Source organism: Linepithema humile, chromosome 1, assembly GCF_040581485.1.
Source record: "Linepithema humile isolate Giens D197 chromosome 1, Lhum_UNIL_v1.0, whole genome shotgun sequence".
Taxonomy (NCBI): Eukaryota; Metazoa; Arthropoda; class Insecta; order Hymenoptera; family Formicidae; genus Linepithema; species Linepithema humile.
The window spans coordinates 35801658-35813699 of NC_090128.1; the positions used below are offsets into that span (position 1 = coordinate 35801658).

At 35.5% G+C, this 12042-nt stretch overlaps 1 protein-coding gene across 16 annotated transcripts; it reads right to left on the reverse strand.

The window, feature by feature from the left end:
• Nucleotides 1–142: 142 nt before the first annotated feature.
• Nucleotides 143–11939, reverse strand: LOC105667638 (cytochrome P450 4c3-like). 16 transcript variants are annotated; one of them, XR_010891309.1, is made up of 14 exons: nucleotides 9987–10999; nucleotides 8592–8635; nucleotides 8000–8181; nucleotides 7668–7774; nucleotides 6712–6802; nucleotides 6396–6581; nucleotides 6200–6269; nucleotides 6005–6131; nucleotides 5450–5632; nucleotides 5306–5374; nucleotides 4911–5073; nucleotides 4642–4821; nucleotides 2351–3912; nucleotides 143–1591 (listed from the first exon to the last, which is right to left on the reverse strand). XR_010891309.1 is itself a non-coding variant. In XM_067359613.1 (14 exons), exons 1-14 carry the CDS (start codon nucleotides 10975–10977, stop codon nucleotides 3746–3748), a joined length of 1809 nt encoding a protein of 602 aa, XP_067215714.1. In that variant the 5' UTR covers nucleotides 10978–11939; the 3' UTR covers nucleotides 143–3745. The 16 variants fall into 16 exon arrangements, 11 of the variants coding, with proteins under 11 accessions (XP_067215714.1, XP_067215718.1, XP_067215700.1 ...); XR_010891305.1 differs by having other exon boundaries at nucleotides 2347–3912; XR_010891306.1 differs by having other exon boundaries at nucleotides 2343–3912.
• Between the last annotated feature and the right edge of the window lie 103 nt (nucleotides 11940–12042).

Here is a 12042-nt window from a genome sequence, read left to right on the forward strand (position 1 = left end):
GAACTCTTTCTAAAATGGTCTGAGAACTCTAGAACTCCTCGGGGGGCATCCAGAACTCTAATCATTTTTTTCAATTTTAAAAAATGGGGGGCCAACTTCACAGAGGTCAGAAAGTATGGAAGAGCTAGAGAAAGATATTGTCTCACAATTCGACTTTCACGTTCATGATAAAATTATTTTATTATAAATTAAAACCGAAGTGTCAAAGATAAAAAAAAATAAATAGGTAAACTAAGTCGAATGGTTAAGAAGGTAATGTGCAGACAAAATTCCAGTTCCGATTTTTTATGATACCTTTTGTAATATCTATTGCTAATGATTTCATCTCGATTGCTAGAAACTCGGATTTCAAATTAGCCTTTTCAATTCCGAAAAATCTTAAAAGATTCACTGTACAAAATTGCCTAAAAATTCAGACACATTTTTGTCTGAATTTTCAGATCTGGGTGCCTGAAAGTAATTTCAGACAATCTGTCTTAATTATCAGAGTAGTTTCTCTGAAATTTAGAATAGTGGCGCGTTTGTCCGAAATATTTAGAATTGGTGTCCAAAAAATTAGACAACATATTTGAAAACAGTTGCTTTGTACTGCTGGAATTCTGACAGAGCTCGAGGTCGCCGAGTAAAGTTTCCAGAACAGGTATTGTCCAATTCTTTTAAACGAACGTCGATTGCCTCAATGTCGGCAGCACGTAACTTGCCATTTTTACAACCAAACTTTCCCAACACCCATGCTTCGATGCACTTTTTCATTATGCCAAGGCAAATGGAGTGCATATATTCAAATGGTACTCGTGTAACCATGCGTATATTTAAGTCTTCTAAAGGGCTTTTCATGTCCTTATGATGGTCAGTGTCAGTCCTAAAATTATAGTTTTCATCTGTCCGTTTTACGTGATTAACGCCAAGGAATACATTATGTCGAGTGCCCTCAATTACTGTACCCGTAACGTTGCGTTTTGAGCATGGCATCGAAGACATATGTCCTTTGTGTTGTAATACAAAGGCCCGGGCAGGGGCATCAGCAATAAAGCACTCAAACGTTACGGGAATAAGTTTATCCTTAAACCTAATTCCTCCACTATTAATCACGACTTTCATCTCTTCAACGAGCATTCGAAAAAAGCTATTAGGATCTTGTGGTTTCTTTTTCCCGCGGTATACACCTACAATTAAAGGTTTGCTGTTTTTCAAATTGACAATTCTGATTTGGAGAGGCCAATACTGAACAATGCCTTTTTTGTCCGCGGAAGCACCGTCTGTACTGATATGCAATTTTAAGACATCAGGAATATTGCATTCATGAGATAATTGTTGGATTATACAATGTATAAATCCCACATGCCAATACTGCCCAGGCTCAACATCTTACAACCTGCACGCGTGATTTAGGTGTGTGCACAAGTGTTCGCATATCTTTAGGTAAATATTCAAAACAAGGGTGTGAACGCAATAACTTCAGAATGGCATTACCTTGAACGGCCGTAAGATTGATAACAAGGAAGCATTTTGCCAAGTTTTTAGCGAACGTATTTTCCGATCCAAAAATATCATTGACTGTACTACTATCATCAGAACTGATTTCACATTCCTGTAAATCGGGAAACGTACTATTAGCATCAATAGTCTCATAGTCAGACGATGCAACTGATGACTCAGAATACGCGACGCTTTCGATAAAATCGTCAAAATTCGAACAAAAAGACGAAATATCATCGACGAGTTCAACACGAGGTAAAGAAGAATCAGATGAAGAAGTAATATCACCTTGACCTACTCGAATACGATTTCTCTTTTGCCTATTTGTTAAGTTTTCGAAACGTTTGTGATACACCCTTTTCATTGTTGCTAAGAAATGTGTATTTTAAGAAAAACAAAATACCCACGGTGGACAAATGAATTTTCAAGAGACGAAAAGCAATTTCAAGCGACACGAGAGAAAATTATATTTTTGAAATGGAATTAATGTCACAAATGTCAGAAGATCACAAAGTCGACTTTATCGTATATGAATAACTGCGTTATTTTTCGATTGAGCGAGGCACATATGAAAGGCAGACTAGTCGACGATGTGGAACAAAAATGAATTTCAACCGACGATGATTGTGAATAATATGTTACGCGCACTGAATTGAATAAATTGAATTTTAAAAGCAATAATTATAACTGGCAAAAATGAAATATAATACCCACGGTGGATATACGAAAAAGCAATTTCAAGCGACACGAGATAGACCATTCTATTTTTTAGAAAAAAGTGAAGTGCCTCAAATGTATCACGATGAAGTCGACTTCTTTCACACAAACTGAAAAAGACTTACTTTACTTACTTACTTACTTACTTACTTACGGTACTTTCTGGATTATGGTAAATAGCGTATCTAAACCGCTGCACCGGCCGTTGTTGCCACTGCTGCTGCTGCTGCACAAAGCACAATGGCGACCAGTGATGCAAGATCGAGCATCCTGCATCAAGCACTACATGAGGGGAAGAGCCCCCACCATGGCAGCACCAAACAAGCGAGCATCGCTGACGTCACGCGTCCGTGTGCGCTCGCCGTTCCAATAGCGTATGAGTCGTACGCTGTGGAATGGCGAGCGCACACGGACGCGTGACGTCAGCGATGCTCGCTTGTGTGGTGCCGTCATGGTGGGGACTCTTCCCCTCATGTGATGCTTGATGCAGGATACTCGATCTTGCATCACTGATGGCGACTAAGGCGAAGCATGCACGAAGCACGAAGGACAAGTCGCGCGCAGTGGACGATGGGAAAATTTTCACTCGAATCGAGCTCTCCTATTGGCTGAGGCGAGCGTACATATAAGTATCGCGGCAAGGACCGCGGTTTTTGACAGTTCGAATCTGCTGGAAATCTTGCAGCAGTCTTGCAACAGATCGCTGCTAGGGGAACAGATTCTGCATGAGATCTGCACAAGATCTGCACGTAACTTTTGCTGCATGAGCCTTTTAAAAATCTGCTGAGCAGATCTGTGCAAGATCTGCGCAGGATCTGTACAAGACTTTTGCTGAAAGAATATTGCGTATTTTACCTGTTGCGAATTGTATGTTGACTGCTGACAGAATCTTGCAATGATCTGCTGCGAATCTTGCAGCAATCTTGCAGCAGATCGCTGCTAGGGGAACAGATTCTGCACGAGATCTGCACAGGATCTGCACGTAACTTCTGTTGCATGAGCCTTTCAAAAATCTGATGAGCAGATCTGTGCAAGATCTGCGTAAGATCTGTACAAGACTTCTGCTTAAAGAATCTTACGACACACTGCTGACAGACTGCGTGTTACGGAAAGAATCTTCCTCAAATCTGCTCGATTTCTGCAGCAAATATCTGCAAACAGATTCATGCACTTCAAATGCATGAATCTTATAGCAGACTGCTGACAGACTGGCAGCACCGACCGTTATGGACAGAATCTGCTGCAAATTCCCTATCATTTCTGCTGCAAGTAAACTGATGCAAGGCTCTGCTTGGCAGAAAATGTTACAGGGGATTATCTAAAATATTGCAGGAAATACTACGGAAATATTGCAGAATTAAGCAGAAAAAACTAAATTATATTGCAATTATGTGCAAACATCTTTTATTATTGCAGTGATTGCAATACATCAATGTATAATAACATCGTTTAACATTTCGAAATAAAAATTAAACTACCAAGCCATTAAAACAAATAGTAATAATCCATCATTGTAATCATGTTATCAGTTGTCGTCAATCATCGTTTATCAATAATCTTCTATACGAAATATAGATAATTTGATTCCGTCTCGAGATCGTAGTAAAATATCATTTGTTAATTTGATATCTTTTACACTGCCAGTTGCTACAAAGCGAAACCGCCGCAATAAATTTACTATTGCTGCTCCCACGGACAGAAAAGCATATCGTTGACCTTAAGCAAAAATATAAACAAAGTATAAAAAAAAAGTATAAAAAAGTTGTTAAAACAACATACTACAATATCTATACGTAAGTATGAGTATACTAAATATTCAATCAAACTCTTTTATTATTTATTTCAAAATATTCAAAATCTAATAGTTTTAAAACATTAAAAATTTAAATTTAAAAAATTATAAACTTCAATAAAATAATAAACGTGTACGTTACGTGTCACGTGTATCACTGATGGTCCACGCTGCTTTCCACTCAGACTGTTTAATATATTAAGTATAAAATGACTACATTCTTATAAAACATTACACAACTTATATATTTCTTTTGTTCTACATTATTTTGATAATACATCAATATTAAATTTATTACAATACATATATTTTGAGCTCAAATAATAAATTTTAGAATTTTTTATGCCCATACATCGTGATTTAATAAGACACTGTCGCGCGTAATAAAAGAGTAATTATAAATTTTTATATTATTTTATTACCTTCTTGGAGTAATATATATATTAATTCTAATTATCTAAAATATTGCAGGAAACACTACGAAAATACTGCACCAGCGTGGGCCATCAGTGGTCAAAACGGCGGAAAAACGGCTTGGAACGTGTTAAATGTGCAAATATTTAAATATGCTATTGGTGTAATATTGATATTTTTTTAATTTTTTAAAATTGATTTACATCATTTTCAAAGTAAAAAAACTTTAAAAAATTTACCTGGGCAATCTCTAAGACCTGTGCCAAATGGAATGTGCGTGTAACGTTGACGACTTGACGAGTTTTCGGGCGAGAATCGTTCAGGAATAAATTCCTCTGGTTTATTCCAATATGCAGGATTACGATGAATAGCAAACACTGGTATTAGAACGTAACACCCATTCGGCAAGACGCACGATTCTGAAATCAACGCGTCTTTGTAACTCACAAACTTGTTTTTCTTTATTGTGACTGTTGTGTTACAAAAAAATATTGCACTATACAAATACCCAGTTTAATATCTCCCGTAAGTTGTCGCGCAATTATAGGTGCTACAGGAAACAATCTTAGTGTTTCTTGAATCACCATATTAAGATATCGAATGCTCGTAAGACGCTTAGCATCAATCTTTTCGTTTCCGAATGTAAGCAATATTGCTTTTCGCAGCTTTTCCTAAATAATGAAATACATAATTAATAAAACAGACATCTAAAATAATATTTTAAAAATTAACTAACGTGTCTCATAAGAAATGTAAAAAATAAAATTAATAATTTTAATCTATATATTATATAATTATACATATATGTATACATATGTACAAAATAATTTATGATTATAGTGCAAAGACAAATACAATTTTTCTTGTTTTATGTTCTGCATATCACATTACAGTTTCACTAACTTGTATTTCTGTATGCATTCCCAACAATAGAAAAACAAAGGATGTCAATTCCATAACTGTATTTTGTATCTGTAAAAGATAAATTTATAGTAATCTAAATGTACTTGTACAATTTTTTACTATTTATACGATAAATGACATTACAGCCGCATACAGATTGCGAATATCGTCATTTACGTCTTCATCGCTCACTGCGCGGGATTCACCCGTAGCATCATCAGACAGTTGCTTTACATAGTTCAAATAATTGCTAGCAACGGATTTTGGCTTTTGGAGGATCTCATTATCATAATTTAGAGTATCGCGTTCCACTGATTTCTGCATTATCTACACATTAATGAAATAATATGGTATATTAATTAATAATATGTGTTGACAAAAATTGCTATTATATGTAATATCATTAGAATTATCATGTTTTAGTTAATAATGTTCAATGGCATACGTACGCATATTTTTTTCATCAAAATGAAAAATATGATAATGTAATAAAATAAGTTATATTGTAATTCACGAATCTTATTATCAACTTTTATATGTATTATTATATGCTTGTTGCATTGATAAAAAATAAAAATTTCAAAAATGTGGTATAATATTATAAAACAAAATATAACATAAAAAATTTTGATTAATACCAAATGCACTAAATGTTTTATATGATTAAACAATTAAACAAAAGAAATATTTGAAGCTTACTTTATGAACAAAATTTTGTATTATTTTTTGACCAAAGGATTGTTGTTTCGCGTTATCGCTCAGAGAAAAAATCCATTCCAATTGTAGCCATGGTGTTGCCACTTTTTTATACATATATTTCATCAATCTAAAAAAATAATATATTAATAATTGAAATATAAATCATACGTATTCAATAATACGAGATCTATATACCTTTCTTGCCAGTACAGTAGTTCATCATATTCACCTTCATACGCCGTTCCTTCTATACCTCCAATTGATGCTGTAATATTTTTTAACTTTTATATTTAATTACATCTATAGCATTAATTGTAATTGTATCTATAATAGCAACTTGTTACAAAAATTTGTTATAAATCAACATATGTCATGTTTGCACAATTTTCACCTAAATATATATCAGTCACGTATCGCCCTATGTACGGTTTCATGTCAAACGTATGACCACCAACTTCTTTTTCCAAATAATCCCCACAATAATTGCTATAATTATCAAAAAATTTTACGTAATCAGACACTGACTTGGCATTCAAAGAGGATTGTATTATTTTGCGCCGTAACCTATGAGTTGCACCTACAAATATTAATTATAGTATTCAATAGTAAAAAGTGTAATATTTTATCAATATATTATTATAACTATATAAACAAATATATAAACAAATTAAATAAACATTCGTTGTATTTGAACATAGGCGTAATACCTGAAACTCTGATAATTCCGTTCCCAAGAAGTGGGGAATACAGTTTCATAACTGAGCTTTTGTAATTGCCGTCCACGTTCGCAAGTACGACCTGCGTATTAAAATTCAATATATTATTACAATTAATATTAGGTTATTTCACTTTCTTATTAAACAAAATAATAGAGTTAACATAAAGCAAATAGAGCAAGAGCCGGATCGAGTTGCTCAAAAATTTATTTTTTATTACAAATTATTACATACGTTTCGGCCAATGGATGTGGCCATCTGTGATAAGAACCATTAAGCGTTCTTATCAACGCTTCTCTACTTATGTACTAAAAAATTTTTTTTGTTGTCAATTTTACACTGAAGATGGCCACATCCATTGGCCGAAACGTATGTAATAATTTGTAATAAAAAATAAATTTTTGAGCAACTCGATCCGGCTCTTACTCTATTTGCTTTATGTTAACTCTATTATTTTGTTCAATATATTATATCAGCGCTCGGAATTAGTTGCACATTTCGGGCCAATTCAAGAGACGACGCCTCCTGTTCCCCCACTACCGCCCGGCCGCTGGCGGTCGAGCCGCCAATAGCTCTGGCGCAGGAGCGTTTTATATAAGAAATAGGCTCGGTTGTTGAGGCACCTCTCAAAAAATAGTAATATTTTCTTTGCTACATAAATAATGTTTATTTTCATTAATAATTAAATATATATATTATGTATTAATGAAAATAAACATTATTTATGTAGTGAAGAAAATGTTACGATTTCCTGAGAGATGCCTAAACAATCTAGCCTATTTCTAATATAAAACGCTCCTGAACCAGAGCTATCGGCGGCTCGGCCGCCAGCGGTCGGGCGGTAGTGGGGGGGACAGGAGGCGTCGTCTCCAGAATCGGCCCGAAATGTGCAATTAATTCCGAGCGCTGTATTATATTATTAAAATAATTATTTTTTCTAAACTTACCTTATAATCCTCGGGTTTTGCGAGTAGTACAAATAAATCTGTTCCAAAACAAAAACGGCTAGGGCTTCCATATTTTTTGTTAAACGTTAACAAATAATTTACTAATTCTGCAACGTTATATTTTACATTTGATATTGTTTACACAAATGTGATTGTTATTGTTTGAACATAAATTATTTTTCCTTGTATTATAAAGTTACATTAATTAATTAAATAAATAAAAATATAATATTTAAATTATAAACATGAGAAAATATATTTTATGTTAAAATATTAATATTAAGTTTGGTTAATCTATTGTAACATTTTATAATTAAGAGCATTTTATTTACCTTCATATTTCCAAGCAATTTGCAGCGTTTTGACAAACACTGTCAATATAGATTCACCAGGCAACGAAAAGGCAAATTGCAAATTTCTTTTTAATTTGTAATATTTTTTCTTGTTAAGTTCGAAAAAATACACAAGCAACAATATTATGACTATTACGAAAAGCATATCTGTAAAGATGTGTCTGAAATAAATATTAAATATTAAATCTTTTTTAAACTTAACTTGTAATATTTGTAGTATAAATATGCAATAAATAAAAAATTAACAAATAATCTGGAGTAAAGGGCGAAAAGAGCCGTTGCTAGGTGTTTGTGCATAAAATTCAAATTATATTATGAGAATTACAAAGTTACAATCAAACGTTTATGCCTATGTTAGGCCTTCTTCAGTGTCATTACGAAAAAATATATAATAAAACGGTGTCTTGCTTGTCGAAACATTAAGAAAATAAATAAACAACGCAGAGAATTCTTCTTTGTAACTAAAATCCAATATAGGAAGATAGACAAATGGAACTGCAACAATATTGTCCTTGTGAACTGACATTTTTGGTATTATTTTATAAATAATTGTGCAAACAACAATACATACTTATAATCAACCTCTGTTCCGTATGTCCAGAAAGTATGGAAGAGCTAGAGAAAGATATTGTCTCACAATTCGACTTTCACATTCATGATAAAATTATTTTATTATAAATTAAAACCGAAGTGTCAAAGATAAAAAAAAATAAATAGGTAAACTAAGTCGAATGGTTAAGAAGGTAATGTGCAGACAAAATTCCAGTTCCGATTTTTTATGATACCTTTTGTAATATCTATTGCTAATGATTTCATCTCGATTGCTAGAAACTCGGATTTCAAATTAGCCTTTTCAATTCCGAAAAATCTTAAAAGATTCACTGTAAAAAATTGCCTAAAAATTCAGACACATTTTTGTCTGAATTTTCAGATCTGGGTGCCTGAAAGTAATTTCAGACAATCTGTCTTAATTATCAGAGTAGTTTCTCTGAAATTTAGAATAGTGGCGCGTTTGTCCGAAATATTTAGAATTGGTGTCCAAAAAATTAGACAAGATATTTGAAAACAGTTGCTTTGTACTGCTGGAACTCTGACAGAGCTCGAGGTCGCCGAGTAAAGTTTCCAGAACAGGTATTGTCCAATTCTTTTAAACGAACGTCGATTGCCTCAATGTCGGCAGCACGTAACTTGCCATTTTTACAACCAAATTTTCCCAACACCCATGCTTCGATGCACTTTTTCATTATGCCAAGGCAAATGGAGTGCATATATTCAAATGGTACTCGTGTAACCATGCGTATATTTAAGTCTTCTAAAGGGCTTTTCATGTCCTTATGATGGTCAGTGTCAGTCCTAAAATTATAGTTTTCATCTGTCCGTTTTACGTGATTAACGCCAAGGAATACATTATGTGTCGAGTGCCCTCAATTACTGTACCCGTAACGTTGCGTTTTGAGCATGGCATCGAAGACATATGTCCTTTGTGTTGTAATACAAAGGCCCGGGCAGGGGCATCAGCAATAAAGCACTCAAACGTTACGGGAATAAGTTTATCCTTAAACCTAATTCCTCCACTATTAATCACGACTTTCATCTCTTCAACGAGCATTCGAAAAAAGCTATTAGGATCTTGTGGTTTCTTTTTCCCGCGGTATACACCTACAATTAAAGGTTTGCTGTTTTTCAAATTGACAATTCTGATTTGGAGAGGCCAATACTGAACAATGCCTTTTTTGTCCGCGGAAGCACCGTCTGTACTGATATGCAATTTTAAGACATCAGGAATATTGCATTCATGAGATAATTGTTGGATTATACAATGTATAAATTCCACATGCCAATACTGCCCAGGCTCAACATCTTACAACCTGCACGCGTGATTTAGGTGTGTGCACAAGTGTTCGCATATCTTTAGGTAAATATTCAAAACAAGGGTGTGAACGCAATAACTTCAGAATGGCATTACCTTGAACGGCCGTAAGATTGATAACAAGGAAGCATTTTGCCAAGTTTTTAGCGAACGTATTTTCCGATCCAAAAATATCATTGACTGTACTACTATCATCAGAACTGATTTCACATTCCTGTAAATCGGGAAACGTACTATTAGCATCAATAGTCTCATAGTCAGACGATGCAACTGATGACTCAGAATACGCGACGCTTTCGATAAAATCGTCAAAATTCGAACGAAAAGACGAAATATCATCGACGAGTTCAACACGAGGTAAAGAAGAATCAGATGAAGAAGTAATATCACCTTGACCTACTCGAATACGATTTCTCTTTTGCCTATTTGTTAAGTTTTCGAAACGTTTGTGATACACCCTTTTTATTGTTGCTAAGAAATGTGTATTTTAAGAAAAACAAAATACCCACGGTGGACAAATGAATTTTCAAGAGACGAAAAGCAATTTCAAGCGACACGAGAGAAAATTATATTTTTGAAATGGAATTAATGTCACAAATGTCAGAAGATCACAAAGTCGACTTTATCGTATATGAATAACTGCGTTGTTTTTCGATTGAGCGAGGCACATATGAAAAGCAGACTAGTCGACGATGTGGAACAAAAATGAATTTCAACCGACGATGATTGTGAATAATATGTTACGCGCACTGAATTGAATAAATTAAATTTTAAAAGCAATAATTATAACTGGCAAAAATGAAATATAATACCCACGGTGGATATACGAAAAAGCAATTTCAAGCGACACGAGATAGACCATTCTATTTTTTAGAAAAAAGTGAAGTGCCTCAAATGTATCACGATGAAGTCGACTTCTTTCACACAAACTGAAAAAGACTTACTTTACTTACTTACTTACTTACGGTACTTTCTGGATTATGGTAAATAGCGTATCTAAACCGCTGCACCGGCCGTTGTTGCCACTGCTGCTGCTGCTGCACAAAGCACAATGGCGACCAGTGATGCAAGATCGAGCATCCTGCATCAAGCACTACATGAGGGGAAGAGCCCCCACCATGGCAGCACCAAACAAGCGAGCATCGCTGACGTCACGCGTCCGTGTGCGCTCGCCGTTCCAATAGCGTATGAGTCGTACGCTGTGGAATGGCGAGCGCACACGGACGCGTGACGTCAGCGATGCTCGCTTGTGTGGTGCCGTCATGGTGGGGACTCTTCCCCTCATGTGATGCTTGATGCAGGATACTCGATCTTGCATCACTGATGGCGACTAAGGCGAAGCATGCACGAAGCACGAAGGACGAGTCGCGCGCAGTGGACGATGGGAAAATTTTCACTCGAATCGAGCTCTCCTATTGGCTGAGGCGAGCGTACATATAAGTATCGCGGCAAGGACCGCGGTTTTTGACAGCTCGAATCTGCTGGAAATCTTGCAGCAGTCTTGCAACAGATCGCTGCTAGGGGAACAGATTCTGCATGAGATCTGCACAAGATCTGCACGTAACTTTTGCTGCATGAGCCTTTTAAAAATCTGCTGAGCAGATCTGTGCAAGATCTGCGCAGGATCTGTACAAGACTTTTGCTGAAAGAATATTGCGTATTTTACCTGTTGCGAATTGTATGTTGACTGCTGACAGAATCTTGCAATGATCTGCTGCGAATCTTGCAGCAATCTTGCAGCAGATCGCTGCTAGGGGAACAGATTCTGCACGAGATCTGCACAGGATCTGCACGTAACTTCTGTTGCATGAGCCTTTCAAAAATCTGATGAGCAGATCTGTGCAAGATCTGCGTAAGATCTGTACAAGACTTCTGCTTAAAGAATCTTACGACACACTGCTGACAGACTGCGTGTTACGGAAAGAATCTTCCTCAAATCTGCTCGATTTCTGCAGCAAATATCTGCAAACAGATTCATGCACTTCAAATGCATGAATCTTATAGCAGACTGCTGACAGACTGGCAGCACCGACCGTTATGGACAGAATCTGCTGCAAATTCCCTATCATTTCTGCTGCAAGTAAACTGATGCAAGGCTCTGCTTGGCAGAAAATGTTACAGGGGATTATCTAAAATATTGCAGGAAATACTA